The sequence below is a fragment of the Macrosteles quadrilineatus genome, unplaced genomic scaffold (assembly GCF_028750875.1).
Source record: "Macrosteles quadrilineatus isolate MER2022 unplaced genomic scaffold, UCM_ALF_1.0 Scaffold_9__3_contigs__length_116548681, whole genome shotgun sequence".
In the NCBI taxonomy this organism is placed as follows: Eukaryota; Metazoa; Arthropoda; class Insecta; order Hemiptera; family Cicadellidae; genus Macrosteles; species Macrosteles quadrilineatus.
In genome coordinates, this window is record NW_026542602.1 from 105,001,591 (window position 1) to 105,022,206 (window position 20,616).

A 20,616-nucleotide genomic window follows, 5' to 3' on the forward strand; every position below is an offset into this window, starting at 1 on the left:
CAAGCTGTAAAGAACTTCTTCACAATTGTAGTTTCAATGGAAAAAACTTTGACTGCTGTGAAAGATTTCAACTGTTACAAACAAAGAAAGGGATCTGCTACAGTTTTAATTCTGAGATGACAATGTAAGGCTTATTAAATAAGTTTTTCCTTTTATAAAAATGCCTTAAGCTTACAAACATGCTGTCAATTTGTTTTTTCGGGTACCATAAACAAACAAATACATGTTCCAAGACCCTAAAATGACCAATTCATTGATTAGCAGAAATAAAATGTTCAAAAATACGTAATATGCTGATTGGGCATTCTACATTCTACCATTGGTTGATTATATTCCCCTTTTTCCAAAATAGTCTTATCATCCTTATGGATCAACTGAAGATAATTTTAGTAAATGTCTGTCATGTTTCAGTGTGTTGAAGTATTTTATTTTTCAAATTTAAAGTCCATGTTTTTAGCTCCTGAGCTGTTGGATAATGTAAGATTAAATTACTTAGGCGATTCCTACCAGATTTTTCAAAAACAATGAGCGCGTTCTGGAAACACTAACCGGTGTAGCGGTACAGGACCGGTGCAGAAAATGTGTTGTTTAGGTAGACCGTTGAGTTAACATGGCAGACAGCTATTTCCTGTTTTTTCCTCCACCGGTGCAAGATTCATGCACCGGAGAAATTGTACGGTTCATATACACCAGCGGCCTTTGATTGGTGAGTTTTTTTGTTGTAGCTACGGCTGATGGCGGGTCCATAGAATAAATGATCAATTGTTTATCAGTTTGATGGATTAAATTAGGTAATAAGTGAATAATACATCAATAACTTATTCTGTGAGGGCAAGTTTGTTGAATTTTAATATTATTAAGTAAATAGTAGGTTGATGTGTAAATTACAATCCGATGAGCACCATTCGGTGACTAACCGTTCTGGGATCCCAAGACTCTTGCCTTGAGGCAGTACCCAGAATGCGCCCATTATGCTTACCCAGGGCATGTTTCAGTGTTATAACCATAACATTATTTATGAACTAATGAACAAACAGTGTCTGACTGTATGTGTTAATGTGTTTATCCTTCATGACAAGGATTCCAATTTAGCTACTTAACAAAAATCGGAAGTTGACAATGGTGTTCTAAGACCGAAACATGTCCTGACCAAACATCTTTTGTTTTTAGGTGTCTGGCAGGAATTGATTAAGTAATCTTTTGTTACAGTATATTACCTTGTACCTTGTTTACAAGACCCTCAATAACACAGGTCAACCTTAATAAGTGCACTTTTCAACTCCCCAAAGCGCAACAGTACATAATGTTAAGTTGACATCATATAATGTTAAATTAACATTCATACTCAGGTAGACTTACTAGAACAAGTATAGACTTTAAACTCCGACCCCAAATGACTTTTTTGTCTGGTTGGTTTCACTGTGTTTTAACGTAAAAATTAAATGATGGTTTTTATTCACAAACCATTTTGGGAACCGGAGTTTATAGGGGGTTTTATGGGGTAAAAATTGGTTTTTCCTATTTTTGACCCTGAACTGAACTGAACTCCTTGGCCACTCAAACCTAAGAAGGTTTTTGGCCTCGCCAACAAGCTGCCTCCACTGCTGCCGGTCTGCCGCCATGTACTGGTCAAATATTTTTGACCCTAAAAACATAAAATTTTGCAATTTCTTTCCAAACAATTTTGTAGAGCTTAAAAAATAAATAATTTAGTATATTGATGTGTTTTTATTCGCTTAACAGTTACGGAGAAAATAAAAGTAAACTGTAAATTTAAAATTCCCATTTTATTCTTATAAATAAACTATTGTAGTTTGCTTGTTTATTGATGTATTTCGATAACATTTGGCAAATTAATTAATTTTATCCTATACTATTAACATTTGATCAAAAAACGCCTTTTCCCTTCCCTTTAGCAGCAAACCTAAGTACTCGTTAAACTAATGTTATTTAGATAGGGAATGAATATGTCTTTTTAAGGAGATATTTTAATGAAAATTCCATCAGGCAAATGGAAATTCACTTAGTCTGCAGGTTTGTTGCGGCAGGGGTATTTGACTTTACTAACAATATTAACAGTAGTGCTCTGTAAATTATAATTTAAAAATAAACGTGTTAGCATAAGTTTTTCTCTGAAATTAACTCATTATTAAGATACACAGTGCTATCAGTAATCTTGATAACATGACTGCTAGCTTATTACCATGTTAACACAACCCTCAACAAGAAGGTCATCACCTTGATGACAAAACTGATGCCCTAATCTCCTTGAGACACTTATAATAATTGTAAACCACTGCTTGACCTCTAGTATTACAACAGTGCTCATGCGTGCTCATGGGACGTGTCCAGGCGGCAAACAGACATGTTTTGGGGGTTTGGGGTGCAAAATAAAGGAAACAAAACAAGAGCATTTATTTCTCAGAAGCCTAAGCTCAAGCACATAATTGAATCAATACTTGGCGAGAGTGTGGATGTCCTTTCAAGAATGGCTACTTACACAAAACTAGTCAGTCGCCATACAGGAGTTAGGAATAGCTGGAATAGTTGTGAAGTGCCGGTGTCAAAATTGAGCTTGCTTACTGGGTTGGGACGTTGGGTCCTCGAAGACCATAATTTGCGGACAACCTCATTTGTTTAATATTTAAGCCTTAAATTGTATTTTCATTTAATCAACATGCAAATTACACATGTTTTTTTAGAAATACCTTCAAAATGTCAGTCAGCCAATTTGCAAAAGATGCTGCTCTGGACTTTTCTGTAAATTTCCCAGTTCAGGTAAGTTTTCTATTTTCAATAACTTGAGTAATTTTTGTTCGATTTTGGTGAAATTTGGTTGAAGGTGTAAGGCAGGATAAACTTGAATGAGTTTGTGAACCAGCATGATCGGGCGATGGGAACGGGGTTTATAGGGTAAAAATTGGTTTTCTCATTTTTGACCATCAAAACATAAAATTTTCCAATTTCTCTCTAGACCATTTTAAAGAGCTTAAAAAGGCAAATAATTTAGTATATTGAAGTGTTTTTGTGCAGTTATTTGTTATTTGGCAAATTTATTTGTTTTATACTAGGCTATTAATATTTTACTAAAAACACACTTAATTAGCAAAACCTTTATGTAGCAGCAAACCTAGGTACTCGTTTAACCTAATGTTATTTAAATAGATTTAATTGTATATCAATTCAGGCAAACGGAAATTCGCTTAATCTGCAGGTTTGCTGCGACAGGGGTATTGGATGGCTTAGAACTGGACCCTGCTCAGCTATATTGGGATTACATAATAAAATTTCCTGGCTAAAGAAACAACTGATCTTAGTCAATAACAAAAGCTATACAAGACTCACCCTACACAAAGTGTGTTGTTGTCTACTTGAAGTTATTAGAAAAGATCTAGTCCCATTGTCTTTGTTTATGTATATTGTTTTGTATATTTAAAAACCTAATTTGTTCACAGCATAGGGTCAAAATTATAATGCTTTTCTAAAATATGCGAGGATTTAGTTGATGCAGATCTTAAAGCCACCTAATGTTTGGGCCATGTGATGAAAATAACTGCTATTGTATTTTGTAACAAACTATGATTTTTATTATCTGTTCTCTTATTAAGAGCAATTGATTCAAAAAATTAAATTTGAAGAAAGAACAATTATTGCATTTCTGAGTGTTTCTAGTGGTTGGGGTCCATGCCTTCCCTCCTTAAGGCACAAGGTTCTAATCCCACCAATCACCAATGGTTTTGACCTGAAAGATAATGCCGAAAAATGGGGATTTGGAGCTCTAGCTGTAGGTTCACAGTAACAAGATATCTCTCTGTATAGAAATCCCTCCACTAAAGGAATTTCCAGCTTATTTAGTCAGTTTAGAGTTAAGTAACATGATTTAACATTGTAACTAACTGAAGAATACATTTCTTAGCAATATTTTCCATATCCATAACACCTGAAGCTGCTGCTACTCAAGTGTTTTGTAGGTGTTTATTCACGATGTCAAAGAAGTGATGTTTCTAAACAGCAAAGCCCCAGTCTTAGACCCTGACAGCTCTCTAAGGTTGCTCTACAGTGTGAGAGAAACTGTGGTGGACATTTCAGCAAGAGAACTCTCTACTGAACAGAGGTATCCATACAATCTTGTACATTTATGATTTTATACACGGTTTATCAAAAAGTTTTTTTAACAATTAACTTTTAGGTTTAGAATAACCTATAAAACATATCATAAACGCTCTCAGGTGTTGGGGGTTTTCACCATTAAAACCTCTCAGTATTTCCATGAGAATCTTGTTTAGGCAGCAGTTATAAACACTTCTGGGAACAACAGTATTAAGAGGTGTAGTTGCACACGTCTTTACAAACTTACTTTAAAACTAAACAAGGAAATGTATGAGTCCTCGCCCAATGTACATGTAAGCCTGCTCTTCCTGTCCAAAACAAAATCAAACCTTTTCTGGCATGGATACATTTATCATGTGCATTTAATACACTTCAATACTTTCTTTAAGAGCCCCTTATGTAATGTTTCAAGAGGGTGTGTGGTGGAGGGGGAGAGAAGTGTCCGAGGTTACCCAGTGTACAGTCGCAGCAGCTGTCAGACGGCTTGTCTAGCTCAACATCAGCTGTCTGTGTGTGGCTGTCATCATCACCTGATACCAACACCAGGTCAGGTAGCATTCTCATTCATCTATATTTCGTTTTTAGATAAAACTTACAGCTATTTAAAATAGATATAGTAGATCCTCGTTTACACCACACCTTCAACTACAAGGGCACCTTAAAAGTCCCCTTGAAAGTGCTGTTTTAATAAACTAAACCTTTAAACATGACAATTTCATTCAAAACAACCTCAGTAACACACCTTTTTTTTTAAATCACAAAGCAATTCAAAACCTTTTGAGAAGTCAGCCTTAATAAATAACAGTCGTTACGAGAATTCACCAGTATGTATGTTTTCGTTTTGGAAAAAACACCATAAATTCAGACTCATAGGTATTAGAACAAGTCTGGGCTCAAAAACCTCCACTCCTAATGCAAAAATTTATAGTCAGTACAAATAGATAGGATGGTACAGTAAGACCCAGACCCAGGACCGATTTAATTTGATGTCCCCATAGAAGCCAGATCACTATTCGTTCAAATCCTATGATGCCATTGTCCTTCAATGGCACTGGTAAATCTTGCCACTGATAAGTCATTTTATGGTTCTGGTCAATCATTTGCAGTCATACTCAGTTTAAATATGTAGACAAGTTACACAACAATTATTGGCTTTTTTAGTGAAGTTTGAAGTTATCTAACATCAACTTGTTCCTAGAAATCGTCATAAATAGCATTAACAACACCTTTAAATGAAGGTTGTTAAATTGAAATCAATGAAGGTATTTATGCATAACCAACTCTGTCAATTATTTTATTTTGATTACAGATAACTCCAGGTATTGTGACCTGAAAGGACTTCAATGTATAGATGACGATTTCAGTAAGTCCCCTGTAGGTTATATTTAAAACATAATTTAAAAGTTAAAAAATGTACAGTCACCATAATATTTATTATTGGGATATTTTAAAAGTTTACTGAAGACACAATGAGAACAATACACATTTTAATAATATTTTTGATATTATTTTATTTTGTATGACCTTTAAACCAGGACTCTAAATTTTCTCATATAAGCTAGCCAAACTTTGTGTCCCATAAAAACTATTAAATCCGGATGGCTTTTCTTTAAAATCTGTATAGTGTAGCTCAAATTGTTTTGGACTGCCTAAATTAAAGGTGTAACTATGTTAAACACAGTGTTAAATCTTTTACAATTAAAGATGAGATTTTTTTTAAGAAAAAAAAGCTCTTTCTATTCTGAACTAATCGATGGGATCATACGTTGTTCAGTTTAGCAGAAGTTTGGAACAGATGGATTTAATTTGGATTAAAATAAATGGTAGCAGGGAACTGACACATACTTTCTCCCATTAGCTTGTCAAAAAACCCTTATAATGGGTAAGCAGTGGGAGTTACTTTGATATTTTGTGGGTAAAATCACAAACATAAAAATAGTGTTTGGAGAACCATCATTTTTAGATACTTGGGGCTGTACAATTTTGTTAAGAGGATTTGTTAAAAGGACCATAATTCTAAATTTAAATCAAAATTGTTTGAGCTGTTTTATGAAAATCTGATTTATGAGTTTTATGGGGAAATCACCATTACAGTAGACTCCCTCTTTTCCGCCGAGTATAGTCCGGTTAAACCAATGTCCGGTTAAAAGGTGTCCGGATAAGAGGGAGTCTACTGTATAAAAAAAAAATTCCCTGCCCAAAAACCTGCAGACTAAACGAATTTCCATCTATCTGGCTGGAATTACACTAAATTATTCCCTTGAAATTGTCAGATTTATTTCCTATTTAAATATTATCAATTTTAATGAGTACTTAAGTTTGCTGCTACAGGGAAGACATAACGCATGTTTTTTATTTAAATATTGATAGCTAGTATGAAGTACCGGTAAACAAATTTTCCAAATTCTATTAAAATATGTCCATAGACAAGCAAGCTGCAACAGTTCATTTATTCTCCAAAACAATAACATTGTAATTTTAAATTTAAAATTTTTTTCTATTTTTTTCCGTAACCATTAGGCATACAAAAACGGTTCAATATAATAAATTATTTGTTTTTTAAAGTTCTACAAAATGGTTTGGAAAGAAATTGCAATTTTTTTGTTTATCTCCATAAAACCCCCCATAAACCCCTGTTCACATAGTCCGATCGTGCTGGTTTGCGAACTCGTTCAAATAAATGTAGGTTAACATGTTTATACCACATTACATCAAAATCGGATAATTTTTGCTTGAGTTAACGTGTTAACGGACATATATATGAATTTGAGCGGATGGTGTTTTTGGCCTCTGGACACCTCAAAACGAAAAAGTAAATCGGACATGGGTCCAGGTCTTGCCATGAGACCTATGGTAATAGCTAGGGCGGGGCAGGACGGACAAGATGCCAGACTTGCACTTCCGTGCTGCTGACACACACCGAACGAGGCGCGGCACGAAAAGTTAAAATTTAGCCCCCATAGACCTGAAAGAAATATAGGAAGTTTTATTACTGAGCTTCGAGCCGACTCAGCAAAATTTTTAAATTATTGCCGGATGTCAATTTTGACATTTGACTTAAAAGTTGAGAGCAGAATAGAAAAACAAAATACCAACAGTCATACCTCCAGAGAAGCGGCTTTTGATAACCGTAAGGAATGTACTTGTATGTTGGTCCTCTATTTCCTCAGTGTTAAAACCAAGATTGAGTATTAGTTATTCAAACACTGTAGTAATAGCACTGTACAGTCATATAAATCTTGCCTTACATGTATGGATCATCAGTAGCCATACATTGTATCAGCTGTAAAATAATCAAATAATCCATATCAAAGTTAGCCTGTGAGAGAATAAATCACGTGACCGTGCATGCACAGAAAGTTTTGCCCGGCAGCGACTTGCCTTGGGGTATAATCTTGGATAGCTTCGCATTTTGCCCTCGGGCGTCTTATCCACACCCTGCCTCGCCTGGTCCTGTGTGTGGCGCTCCATAAGCGCCCGTACAATTCCCATCGCACGATACGCCCCAGGGCAAAATCCCCTGTCGCGCCCTGCCCAGCCCGGTTCTGTGAGTGGCCAGACTAAATGTTTTGGAGACTTTTTCCCCTTGATCTGCATTTAACATGTGTATATTTATTTATCATATGTTATTATTTCTTTCTGTTTACTTTTTTATTACATTGTTTTTATTGCTCAAGTCAACATGGTTTCTTTTTTATAATCTTAATTTTACCATTTCCCAATGCAACACTAAACATTATTTAAAATTGCTTAAATGGAAATGTCTAAACCATATATTAGTGTTATTAGTATTGGATTCAGGCCAGTTACGTCATGTGTTTGTGTTTATGATCCATACCGGTTTATGTTCTAATATTCGTGCCGCAAACCATAATGTTGTTTGGACCACAGGTATAGGCTGTAGCTCTGTACACATCCACAAATACAAAAACCACTTTTTGGGGTTCAGGGAGACCCAAAACAGATATTTCCACCAAAAACTCGAGTTTTTACTAAAACAATACTTTCTCTTTAGTTCATACATTATGTGTAGGGGGGAAGGTAAAGATTAACTTAAATGTATAAAGTTGTTTGACATTGTATAATAAAATGCTAGGACATCTGATAGTCAGATCTGTACATTATCACCATAACAACGCTGTGTTAATGCGACAATGGCGGAACATGGATATTATTATTATTTATAGTCTGTGAAATGGAGCTTTCATTTTCATTGTTCTTTTGACATCTTTCCTAAGCATAGGATAATAAGATGCTGCTAACTATTTTTAGGGAATAAAAACCAAACAAAAACAAGGAAAAGATCAAACATGTACAAGAAATGTGAGTGTCTACAATCCTGCGACCAGCAAGAAGTTAAAGTTATATGGGGCAGATTGAAACGGTAATCACTTTTTAAAATTTATTTTTACAAAGGTTAAGTTCAGATATATATGAAACAACTAATTTTAACTCCAGTAGGTTTATATCATCATTGAAGTGACTGATGAGACTAATCTATTTGGTTTATAGTAGAACTTTATAAAAATAAACTACTGTAATTATTATTATATGTATAACAGAATAAAAAAATGTAAGGTCACATCTGATGTGTATCTGATTTAAACCTGATAATCTGATTACAGCATAGGACTTCTGCCCTGGAGGCTCGGGTTGAAATTTTAACATTCATTTATAAGTTTTAGCTATGTTAGACTGTTCTGCAGATGATCGTAAGAAGTGAAGTAAGTGTAGAGTAAAATATCCCCTGATCTATTGAACACTCATCCTTCAGTAATCTTTACCTTAATAATCCTGGTATGTAGTCGTACAAAGCTAATAAGTGATAATGCCTTCACCCAGGAGTTTAGATCCACCTTAAGCTGTAGTTTATCCATCTAGCAAACAAAAAAAGGAAAGGGCTCTCAAATGAAGAGAACTTTTTTAAAGAGGTTGGTGGCCTCTTTTAACCTTGCATTTGCCCGTCCACATAGGCTGGATCTGTGCGTGGAACGTATCCAGCAAAGCAAGGGGTGAGCCGGTACAGTACAAGGTTGAACTGTACTGATAAAAAGTAGCGGCAGCCTTGGACCCGAAGTCTGTGACGCTATCGACTCACCAAACTGACATTCTTTGTATTGGATAAATCGCACCTCTACAAATCCTAAGATATTAGTTCTGTTTTCCTGTTGGTTTCCATTTGAAAATAATCATTTTAGTAGACCAAAACTGGATATAAAATATTTAGTAGTAGGAAAACAAATAATTATTCCTAGTTTCTTTTTCATGAAACATTGAGTATGGCTAAATAAATTGGACGCATATCATATTTCTTATTAATTTCAACTACAGGACATCCAGTGGTCGAAAACTCAACCAAAAATATGTAATATACAGACTTCTCTATTTTCACCCCACTCTGTAAATAAAACATGTGATTAGAACATCTTCCATTGGTTTTGATTTTCTGTTTATATTTCGTCACCAGCATGGCTAACCATAAGGCCCATTTAAATTTTTTTTTAATTTTAAATTAATTTTTTGTGCATATTTTTTAGTCTATTTTAATTTATAAAGGAATTCTACACATCTACAGCAAAATATATTTCTAACAGTATGCGTAGATTTTCTCTGCATTGCACACGAGCAGAGAAAAAAGGTTTTCACAAAACATGTTTGCCTATTAATATTTAGGATATTTTTTTTTTAAATATATTTTTTGTTTAGAAATGAATCTGATGCCACCATCCATATTCAACTAGCTGCCCCACCAACAGAGCGTTTGGTTCTGAAATCTAGAGTTAACTTCTTAGACATTCTGGGTGAGTTAACTTATTTGTCAGTAACAGTGTCAACTTTGATCCCCAACAGATAATTTCAGGAAGCACTACCTTCACAAGGTCACAACTGATATCATAGATATCACGGCTCTTATTGCTTTTCATATTTTTCACTATTTTAGCCACTTTGTCACTTGACACTGGTCTAAGCGTGAAGGTTCGAAGACCGTTGACAGGCCGTTGAAGGCTTCTCGAACAGCTGGGACGCCTCGGTTACAGATGTAATCTACCGAGGAGAGGTCAAAGAAGTCATTAAAGATCTGGGGTGTCAGCGAGTCAATCGAATGGGATGTCACTCTGCACTTAGACTTGTTTATTAGCTCCCAAGCCCTTTTCCACTGGTTCAGTGCTGAAGCAATCGATTCCGCATTAAATTTTAATTTAGCTTGCTCAAGAGCTTTCTTATATCTGGTTTTGGCTTCAGTGTATCTTCACTTCATAACATCGACCAATACATTATAATTCAGTGCCCACTGCCAAAAGTCATACAACTTCTTGGCTTCCATGCACATTTGAGAAAGTCAGTATTGTACCATTTCACTGCTGATTTCTTGCGGTACCCCAATGCCTCAGGCCTAACGACCTATTTCGGAAAACAAACTTCCATGGCATTTATGAAAGTGGAGAAAAATACGTCAAAATCAATGAAATTGCAGTACTAATTCCAGTATATACTATAGTGCTAATTTGAAGTAGTTGACATTAGATGAGTTAAAGCTTCTAATAATCTTCGTCTGGTGCTGTTTGGTACCACTCATGGTGTTATTGCTATCGACCAAAAACAAGTCAAGAGGGCTTTTTGGTCCGACAAAGGGGAAAGAGAACAGTAGTATTAATGTTCCCCACTGGTAAGTTGGTGAAAACGTCTGGGCAGGTCGACCCTCTAGTAAGTTTCCAATTCAGGCACTGGCAATCCAGGGAACAAAGTAAATCAAGAAATTGTAAAGAGTGTATTAAAAAAATGTTTACTTTATGTTTGTAAGCAGGACAATTACCATTTAAGGGTATAATTCTATTCTATATTGTACTTCCCGAATATTAATTCTAAAATTTTAATTAAATGTTTTTTTTTTTACTGTAAAAGTTAACTTTACTAGTTTCAACTACTGAGCCTAAGACTTGGACATTAATTCTCCTCAGTTAAGTTTTAGACACTACTCCACTAGTTCTCAGATGCTAGATGCTCTTGACGTATTGAACTTTTTTTATAAGGTTGGCGGGCCTCTTTTAGTCTTGCGTTTGTCCGTCCACATGGGCCAGTGCGTGGAACGTATCCAGCAAAACAGGGGACTCGCGGGTAAACTGTACTGATAAAAAGAAGTGGCAGGTACTAGGATCCAAACCCACGACATCGCTGACTTGGGCCCAAAGTTCGTGGCACTACGGACTGAGCTACCGTCTTACCCCCTCCTGTTGTAACAAACCATTTAAAATAAACCCAATTTACGTTTCTGTTTCAAAGGCATATGTTTTTTAACGTTATAATTGTCTGTTGCAGTTGGGTTTGCTTGTTTCACGCGCCTGTTCACTAGCATCAGTTTACTTGATGTCATCTTGCTTCTGTTCACATGGATGTATCCTAGAAAAGTGTGTGTGTCTTACAGGCATGTTTTATTTTAATTAACATTATCTAATCTATACTAATAAATAAAAAATAAGAAAAACCTTTTAAGAAAAACCTATTATGTATATAGTATAGATAAGTTCTTAACTGATCAGAATGTGTAGTAATTAATTTGTTTTTAATTTTAACCATAAATTTATTTGTTGTTTTTTTTACTAGAATTCATGGAAATGGCAATTTTTTTATGTGTCAAAAGGAGTAAGTCTTAGAAATGAAATATAGGCTACCATTAGACAAATTTATGATTTTGTTCAAATATAGATGACAATTCCCTTTTACGGAAAGTAAATAAAAGAAACTTCTTATAACACTTAAAACATATATTTACGCTTATACTGTTACTCACAAGACGGTAAATATACAAAAAAGATGGTAAGTGGTGATCGATTTCGATTGGACACTCCAACCATCATCAGACCCAATAGGCGACAAACTACATACACCTATTGGGTCATTGGGTCTGATGACGATTGGAGTGTCCAATCAAAATCGATCACCACTTACCATCTTTTTTGTATATTTACCGTCTTGTGAGTAACAGTATAAGCGTAAATATATGTTTTAAGTGTTATAAGACGTTTCTTTTATTTACTTTCCGTAAATTTAATAACACGTACAATGCTGATCAAGAAGTTATTTAATTCCCTTTTCAAAATAGTCTTCATATTACTCCACATTTTTGTCAAATAAACCAGTAACAGTAGTTATCATGAAGTTTGTTTTAGTAGAAAATGTTTTCTGTCCAAATATTTTTTTAAATGGAGTTTATACTCAAAAGATTAATAAGACTATCATGTTAGAAAACAATGGCTGGTGGCTTTTCTTTTTTTTTTTTGTACATTTTTCAAATATTATAAAAGAATTCATATGCTCCTTAGCTTTTTCTTTCATGACTACCAAGAAAGATATATAGAGCATGTTCTTTAATAACTTGAAAACAAAAAGGTACATAAATGTAAACAATACTTTCTCCATATACTATAGGCTAGTACTAGTGTACATGTTGCTCGAATTCGAGCAATTGCAAAGTATTACAGGAGTTATTTCAAAACGAATAACAGTCATATTTACAATGTGTTTAAAAGAGTCAACTCAAAGATTACCAGTGTGTAACTCAGACCATGTTTATCTTCGTTATTGATAAACCTAAAGCATTCCGGCCGGTTTTCTCCTTCCCAAAATGCCTCGCTATACAGACAACACAGGTCATTGATAGAGGGCCAATTGAGAACGAAAAGTCGTTTTGAGGTAGTGTTAGGGCGCATTTGTAACCTAATAGTTGAGATTGTCCAGGTTCAGGTGCTGACTGTGATGAGTTAAGCCTATTACGCGCCACTGTTCTGTAGTTGCGGTCGTTATCACGATTACGCCTCCTGTCTATGTTTCGTTGTCGTCGCGTCGGAGGCATTAGAAAAAAAAAAAAAACAACAAATAAACAAATTATAGCTACACAAAACAACGACAAATGCACAAATTTAAATTACAATCATGCTAACACGATCCGTCATAGCGACACAAAACAACGATAAATACACAAATTTAAGATACAACCATACCAACACGATCCGTCTTGGGGGTTATGTTTACACAAACTCAAATAGTAAATAAATGTACTCAATGCGTTTCATTGAATTTAAACAAAAATAACAGCAATTAAATTATACAGCTGATCAAAATGTAAACAATTATGTTCTTCATAAGGATAACATGGGAACTTCCATGGGAACATGGGAACATGGGACAACATGGGAACAACGCCACTGGGGCAGAGCCCAAGGGAATTTTTCAAAAATGTAAGGCCAGTTTGCAAATATACGCGACACGCTCTTTCCAATGAGACGTCAATGGATAAAATCGGTTAAGAAATGGTTGAAGTTTCATGCAGCGTATTAATTACATAGATAGGGGGAGAAAGTAAAAATTAATGTTTGAAAAGGATTTGTAAATAAGAATAAGTAAAATGTTAAGTAGACTTTATTAATACTCTGGACCTGTACAAACTTTGAACATTTTTAGCTGGAAGCTATCTCTGGCAGTTACAAATCACTATAGAAACTTCACGGTATTTTATTGTAAAATAAAACAATCTTGGATATAGCAGCTGGAAAATGATCTTTTCGTCATACTGCAGCAAAACAAACGTTTTTAATGCATGCGTTTCAAGTCTGAAGTAGCATTTTTTCACTCTCAAGTGAGTAAAAAGCAATTTTAGCCCATAGGGAGTAAAAATCTGCTGTTGTCAACTCAGTTGTAAATTTCAATTGTAAACAATTGCATGTATCAAAAGTATGTATCGATTGTATAATCGATTGTAGTTAATTGTTGCCTTATTGTAAAAATTTTGACATATTGATAATATAATAGTACACTAACACAATCGTAATAGAGGAAGCGATTGAATCACTTACTAAACAGCTGCTTGTTTCCATTAGCAAATTAAAATTAAAACAAGCTAGAAGTAGTTTTGAAAGGTTTATCTATCTTTGAATGACAACTATTTCAGTTTTGTAACATAGTTTGTTCAAATTATGGTGCAATATGACGAAAAATATAGTTCACCACACGGGCAAAAAGTGTCTTTTCAACCCTCGCTTGTTTTACGGAGCTCGGGTCGAAAAGAGTCACTTTAGGCCCTAGTGATGAAATGTCTGGCAAAGTACAAAAAGGAATCAGCTGAGTTTCTAAAACATGTGCTGAAAGGCTGGTAATGTTGTTCTGATGAATTGTTATCAGAAATACTGTATCAAGTATTTTTTGCAGTATTATTTTGCAAAATATAAATTCAGTAATTCCTTATAATACACTCCCAGACAATAATAACATAAGTAACACAGAAAAATAAATAAATAAAAATAACACAATTTTCTCACAAATTTACTATATGGAAATTGTAACCTATGGGAGTCAGACAAATCCTTACAGTAAAACGCTATCAAGAAAGCGGAAAATATTGTTAATTGTTTCAAAAATATGTGTTAATTGAAAAATGAAAAATAGTTACAAACTAAAGTGAATAAAAAAATGTTTGTATTTTTATTTTTTATTATATATGTATAATAGCAGCAGTTTTTACAGTCAACAGTTTTTTTTTATTTAAAGCAAATTTACATTTTTAGCGAATTTCCCATATAGGGAATAAGCTATTACCGTAGTACTCATGGTAAGACCTGGACGCGGGACCGATTTTTTTTTTCGATTTGAGGTCCCTAGAGGCCAAAAACACCATCCGTTCAAATTCATATATATATATATATATATTTATATATATATATATATATATATATATATATATATATATGTGTCCGTCAGCACGATAACTCGAGCAAAAATGATCCGATTTTGATGAAATTTGGTACAAACGTGTAAACCTACGTTTATTCGAACGAGTTCGCGATCCAGCATGATCGGACCATGGGAACGGGGGTTTACGGGGGGTTTTATGGGGTAAAAATAGGGTTTTCCCATTTTTGACCCAAAAAACATAAAATTTAGCAATTTCTTTCCAAACCATTTTGTAGAGCTTAAAAAAACAAATAATTTAGTATATTGAAGCGTTATTATGCGCCTAATCGTTACGGAGAAAATTCCAAAAAATTGTAAATTTAAAATTCCCATGTTATTCTTATGGAGAATAAGTAAACTGTTGTAGTTTGCTTGTTTATGAACATATTTTGATCAAATTTGGAAAATGTTTTTATTTCTTACTAACTATTAACATTTTACAAAAAAAAAATAGTTAAACCCTCCCTGATGCAGCAAACCTAAGTACTTGTTAAACTAATTCTATTTAAATAGGGAATAAATGTTATTTTTTTAAGTAGACATTTTAGTGTAAATCCAATCAGTCAAATGGAAATTATATAGTCTGCAGGTTTGCTGCGGCGGGGGTTTTGTATGGTTATTGGTTACGGATAAAATTTTAAATTAAAAATTCCCATGTTATTCTTATGGAGATTAAGTAAACTGTTGTAGTTTGCTTGTTTATGCATATATTTGGATCAAACTTGTCCAATCTATTTATTTTATACTAAGCTATTAATATTTTACTATAAAATATGTGTTTTTTTTTTAAACACACTTTATTACACTGTAGGCAGTAAACCTAGGTGCTCGTTCGTTATACCTAATGTTATTTGAATAGATTTAATTGAAAATCAAATCAGGCAAAATGGAAATTCGCTTAGTCTGCAGGTTTGCTGCGGCGGGGGTATTTTTCATATAACAGCCATTTCAATTTTTTTCTAACCTCTACGTCTGAAAACAAGACTTAACATTAGAATGCCAGCTTGCAGTCATTTGTTGGTAACTTTTGACTGAAAATTTGAAAACACAAAGCTTACTTGTGACTCTACTGGGACCACCTAATAATTCCTCAAAAGAAGGGAAAGGGAGGACATTTTTTAGATTGAATTGTAATCCAAAGCAAAGTTTTGTAAACTTCAAAGAAAAACATAAATAATTGAAAAGCAGTTTCAAATATACAGAAAACGCCTTGCCATACAAATGCCAAGATTACGGTAACTGGCCAAACCAACAATATGCAGTTCAAAACTATCTCTCTCTAAGGTAGTTAGAAAAATAGTAATTAGCGGTTATTTGAACATGTCTATAAAAATATTATAATTATTTTGATAGCTACAACATAATTTACACAAAACATTTGTAATATTAGGAAAATATTTGAATCAAGAGGCACAATTGTTTAACACAGCTTACACAATAAAATATTTAACTGTAGACATTTGCAGCTATGATGTACAGTACAACCATAGTTCAAACTACACATATGGTGTTTATTATGCAACTATAAATTGGATCAAAGAGGAGGAAGTGGTAATATAAAAATGAGTATGGCACTTATTAATATATACAATACACAAAGCAAAATTGAAATTAGAATTTTCAGAGACAGTGGTAGTCTAGGACGAATTTGCTAAGTATTATATCAAATGTGTTTGTGATTCTAACAAGCGAAATTCAATAGACAAGTTTGAGGTACTATACTCCGAACAAGAACTGTAGGTGGTTTTAGGGGAAGAAATCTATCCCCTACACTTGATACTACCTGCACCACTTGTCAATCAGCTGCAACATAACACATTAACTGAAACCACCTACATTTCGTGATGAACATACATCATCTTGTGATTAGAAAGAGTGTATATCACTTCTATTAAAATCAAAGGCAATTGTAGTAGGGGATCTAAATACTAATAACATTCAACAACTGTATCAAGGATTGAACAACCAGGTACAAGCAAATCTGAAAAAAAATCACTTTTGAACCATTTGCAACTTATCTTGTAATTTTTATTTCTTTAACTTTTTAACCTATCTACATTAATGAAGTGGTTGTACAGGGAATGTTTCAAACACAGCATGGAGTGAGATGAAGCAAGGACAAAGAGGAGTGAGCATTGTGTAGTGGTTGCTATATACACACAGGAATTTTGCTACCAACTTTTTATATCAAGTAAAACAAAATGTAACATTTCTTATTTATCCTTCCTGAAATTTGTAAAGCTTGTATATCTTGCCCCAATACACCCCTGATGATATGGTTAACTTCCATTTATAAGAAATAAAAAAAAGTTTAAGCCTTTTCATAGTCGCCTTAGTTGCGTTTTGTTAAAAACATGGTCCAGTGCCAAGCATTTAAATAAAAAAGTACAAGCTAAAACAACAACATTAACAATAACAAATTGCAAAACAATAGTTAAGCAATATCCTAAATTCTATAAATAAGTGCAAATACTTGCTGTTAAAGTAAAAGAAATAAAACCAAGCAAAAACATAGAATAAAACCAATATCCTAAGTATAGAATAATTTTGTTTCCCATCAGAAAAGAAAAAAACTTCCAAAATATTACTTATTTTTCACCTTACAGCTCTATTGCTTAGTAATCAGAATACAATGTAGGAAATGTTTTAGGTGTAAACACATGTATTATTACAACACCAAATTAAACTGGAAATATTGTTGAAAATGTTTACATTAGAATGAAAAATTATTAAACTCATTAGTAAGTTTACCTAATTGGGCAAATTTGCCTAAGACTGGTTACACGTTGACATAGCATTCATGCATAACAGTGCATTTATAGCGCCATTGAAACTACTCACTGATTCAATGCAAAGGTTCTCATTCATAAACAATTAGACACTTGCAAGATGAAGGAGCGTAAGTACATATTAATATGCTAAGGACTTATACCCATTCATCTTGCAAGCGACAAATTAATTGTCTAGCATGAATTCACTAGCACTGCATGCTATTCCTTCAACATGTTATCTGACTTATACCATTGTATTGTGTACCTAATATACCTTTATACTTTCTTTAATAAAAAAGTATAAAGTATAATCTAAATAATCTTACCGTACACTAATGTAAAAAAATAAGTGAATTAGTAAACAAATATTTCGTAATTAAGTAGTAGTCCTACTTTTTTTTATAGATATCAGTTTTTTGATACGCTTGCTTTTACTTGCAGCATAAACTAATGCCCCAGAAAAATGAAAAAAAAATTGATCTTATCTTCTACTTGTACTTACATGTATTTACATCAACACTACTGACTAGCAACAAAAAATGTGATGGTCGACCTAAGCAATGCAAAACGATTCTGTAAAATATGCAACAAATAGAAATAACTGACCAAGTTAGTTGGGGGCCAAACTTTTAAGATCCAGAGGATGAGAAATCTATGAGTATGTTTAATCCAAGGTATTATCATTGACTATTGGATACTGAAGTATGTAGACATCCTATCTATATGAACCAGTTATGGCCAATTTTGTATTAAAAAAGAATGTAGTTGTCTTAGCTAGTCACAGAATGCCTAGTGTCTAAAATTCAATTTTCTACCTTATTTTTTCTTGCTGACCAAGTTGGGTCATAAAAGTTGCTATAGCTTACAAGTAATTCCATTAGTTTGAATTGGTAAAAAGGTCTGTGTATTCGTCAGAAATTAGTAGTTTGGATCATCACAATCTGTCTGTGGCTCACATCAACTATGCCGATTTTGATAAAAAATCTGCCGACAAATTGAACATGGGGATGTTTCTAATTATGTTGCTAAAACAAATGTTAACAGCGAACTAGGGATTTGTATGGGCTCAACACATAGTAAACAGAAGTACTGAAACACAACTGCAATAGTACAGTTTGTACTTTGTCTGTGAACGTGTTGTAAATTTAAATAGCAAAAATTAGTGAAAAAATAATTTTTTTCATTAACAAACCGATTAATTTTGTTTCCAAATTTTGATGTGGGAAAAACACAATGGCAATGAGCCATGGTAAACAGCTTCCAAAACTTGACCATGAGTTGCTGCAAAACGATAAGTTTCTTCTTAGATTTGTTACTCTGTATTATCAACTGACGGTTGATGACATATTATTGGTCTGATTATGCCTGAGATTATAAATCTCACAGATATTTCATCCGACCTACAAAGTTTTAAGTTTTTGGATCAACAAAGGTTTCTAACATACTCCACACCTACCACATAACAAAGTAAATAAATACCCACACAACAGAGTGATTTATGTTTAGTTTAACTACAAAAATATACTTAACACAGTTTAACATTTAACAAGAAAACATTTATTTTAAATAACAGATTTTGAACATTATCACACATTTGGTGATAAAAAAAAACAATAAAACAATAAAATATACAGACTAAAAACATCCCAAAATATTGTATGACACAATGAATATATCTGAAAATCATTAGTGCAATGAAAAACAATATTAGAGACAATACTGTGATATGGTAAAAAAAATTAAAGTTAAATAAATATTGTCAGTAGTTTTTTTTTAACAAACTACATAAAAGTTGAAGACACATGTTGATGTGTTAACACTGTGGCTTGGGATTTTTACTTTTGTGTTCAAAACAATTGACTTATTTCAAATCTCTTCTTGATAAAAAATTGTTTAAAATCATAATATTTTAATTCAGTACAACATAATTGAAAAAGCCACAGTTTAGTTTGAACTTGATGCTCTTACATTTAACCTGATGATGTCTCCACGATTGCACTAGATTCTCAGATAAATAGGCTATAAAGCAGGGATTTATGTACAGGTTAAACACCAGCAAAATCTGACAGAAAATCAGGTACAGCGTACCGCAACACCGGAACATCCACTGAAACACTTACGTCTCTTTAAACTGTTAGTTGTTTGAATTTATAACTCTTTACATTAGATCAGTACTATACACTTATGACTTGACACACTGTAACAGTTCTCAAAACATTCTTTTTACACTGTAACGGTCCAGTACTTACTCTACACATTAACAGTTCTATACACTTACGACTTAAAAACTGTAACAGTTGTTTACTTACAACCCTACACAGTAACAGTTCTTTACACTTACGACTCTTTACACTGCAACTGTTCCCGGAAACACTTTGAGCAGTAGTTCTGTGTTTGAGGATTGCCGAAGAACGGACATCCTTCTGCCCGACACATCTCGCTCGGTTGGTAGAACGTTGAGTTACAGAGGTACACAGTGTCGTCAGAATTGGTAATTGGCTTTACGGGAGTCAGTTGACTTATGCGCTCGTGAGACTCTAGGTCTGCCTCTGTGTAGAACTGGCTTTTGCCTGCGCCGTAGCGTGGTGCCGTCGCAATGCCGCCGTCCTTGTACTGCAAGAAAACGTAAAATATAATACATAGTCAATCAAGTATTTTGTTCCTCATTTGTAAAAGATAACAGTATGGAACAGAGTAGAACTTGTATTCAACTCTCGGACTCAGATATACAGTTCATCATTAACTATGTAGACAATACACAAACATGTAAAATACTGTGAAAATATTTTGTTATTGACATTACATTCATTAAAAACTCAGACGCATGCAAAGTTTTTCAATACTTCCTTTTCAAATATACTGTACTTGTCGTGTAAAAATGAAATTATGCAAAATTATTGTGTCAGTGTCATAACTGCACCAATTTACTGTGTTGCATACAGTCTGTATCTTCTACAACACCGTTCTGTACAATTTAATCTAAAAAAATAAGAATATATATGGTACGGAA

The 20,616-nt window shown here is 33.7% G+C and overlaps 2 protein-coding genes across 4 annotated transcripts in view; one reads left to right on the forward strand and one right to left on the reverse strand.

The window, feature by feature from the left end:
* Positions 1-2,715: 2,715 nt before the first annotated feature.
* Positions 2,716-17,138, forward strand: LOC129003701 (pickpocket protein 11-like). Its single transcript, XM_054431999.1, has 8 exons — positions 2,716-2,778; positions 3,972-4,114; positions 4,523-4,656; positions 5,420-5,473; positions 8,383-8,494; positions 9,817-9,911; positions 11,428-11,533; positions 16,914-17,138. The coding sequence occupies exons 1-8, from the start codon at positions 2,716-2,718 to the stop codon at positions 16,939-16,941; spliced, it is 735 nt and encodes a 244-aa protein (XP_054287974.1). The 3' UTR covers positions 16,942-17,138.
* The window catches only part of LOC129002178 (OTU domain-containing protein 7B-like), a 41,663-nt gene continuing 38,163 nt past the window's right edge, over positions 17,117-20,616 (reverse strand). For 2 of the 3 annotated variants that reach the window (XM_054429787.1, XM_054429788.1), the window contains exon 11: positions 17,117-20,219. In XM_054429787.1, coding sequence (XP_054285762.1) covers positions 19,944-20,219 — 276 coding nt within the window. In that variant the 3' untranslated portion in view covers positions 17,117-19,943. The remainder of the gene's footprint in view (positions 20,220-20,616) is intronic. The other variant, XR_008491551.1, reaches the window with a different exon arrangement.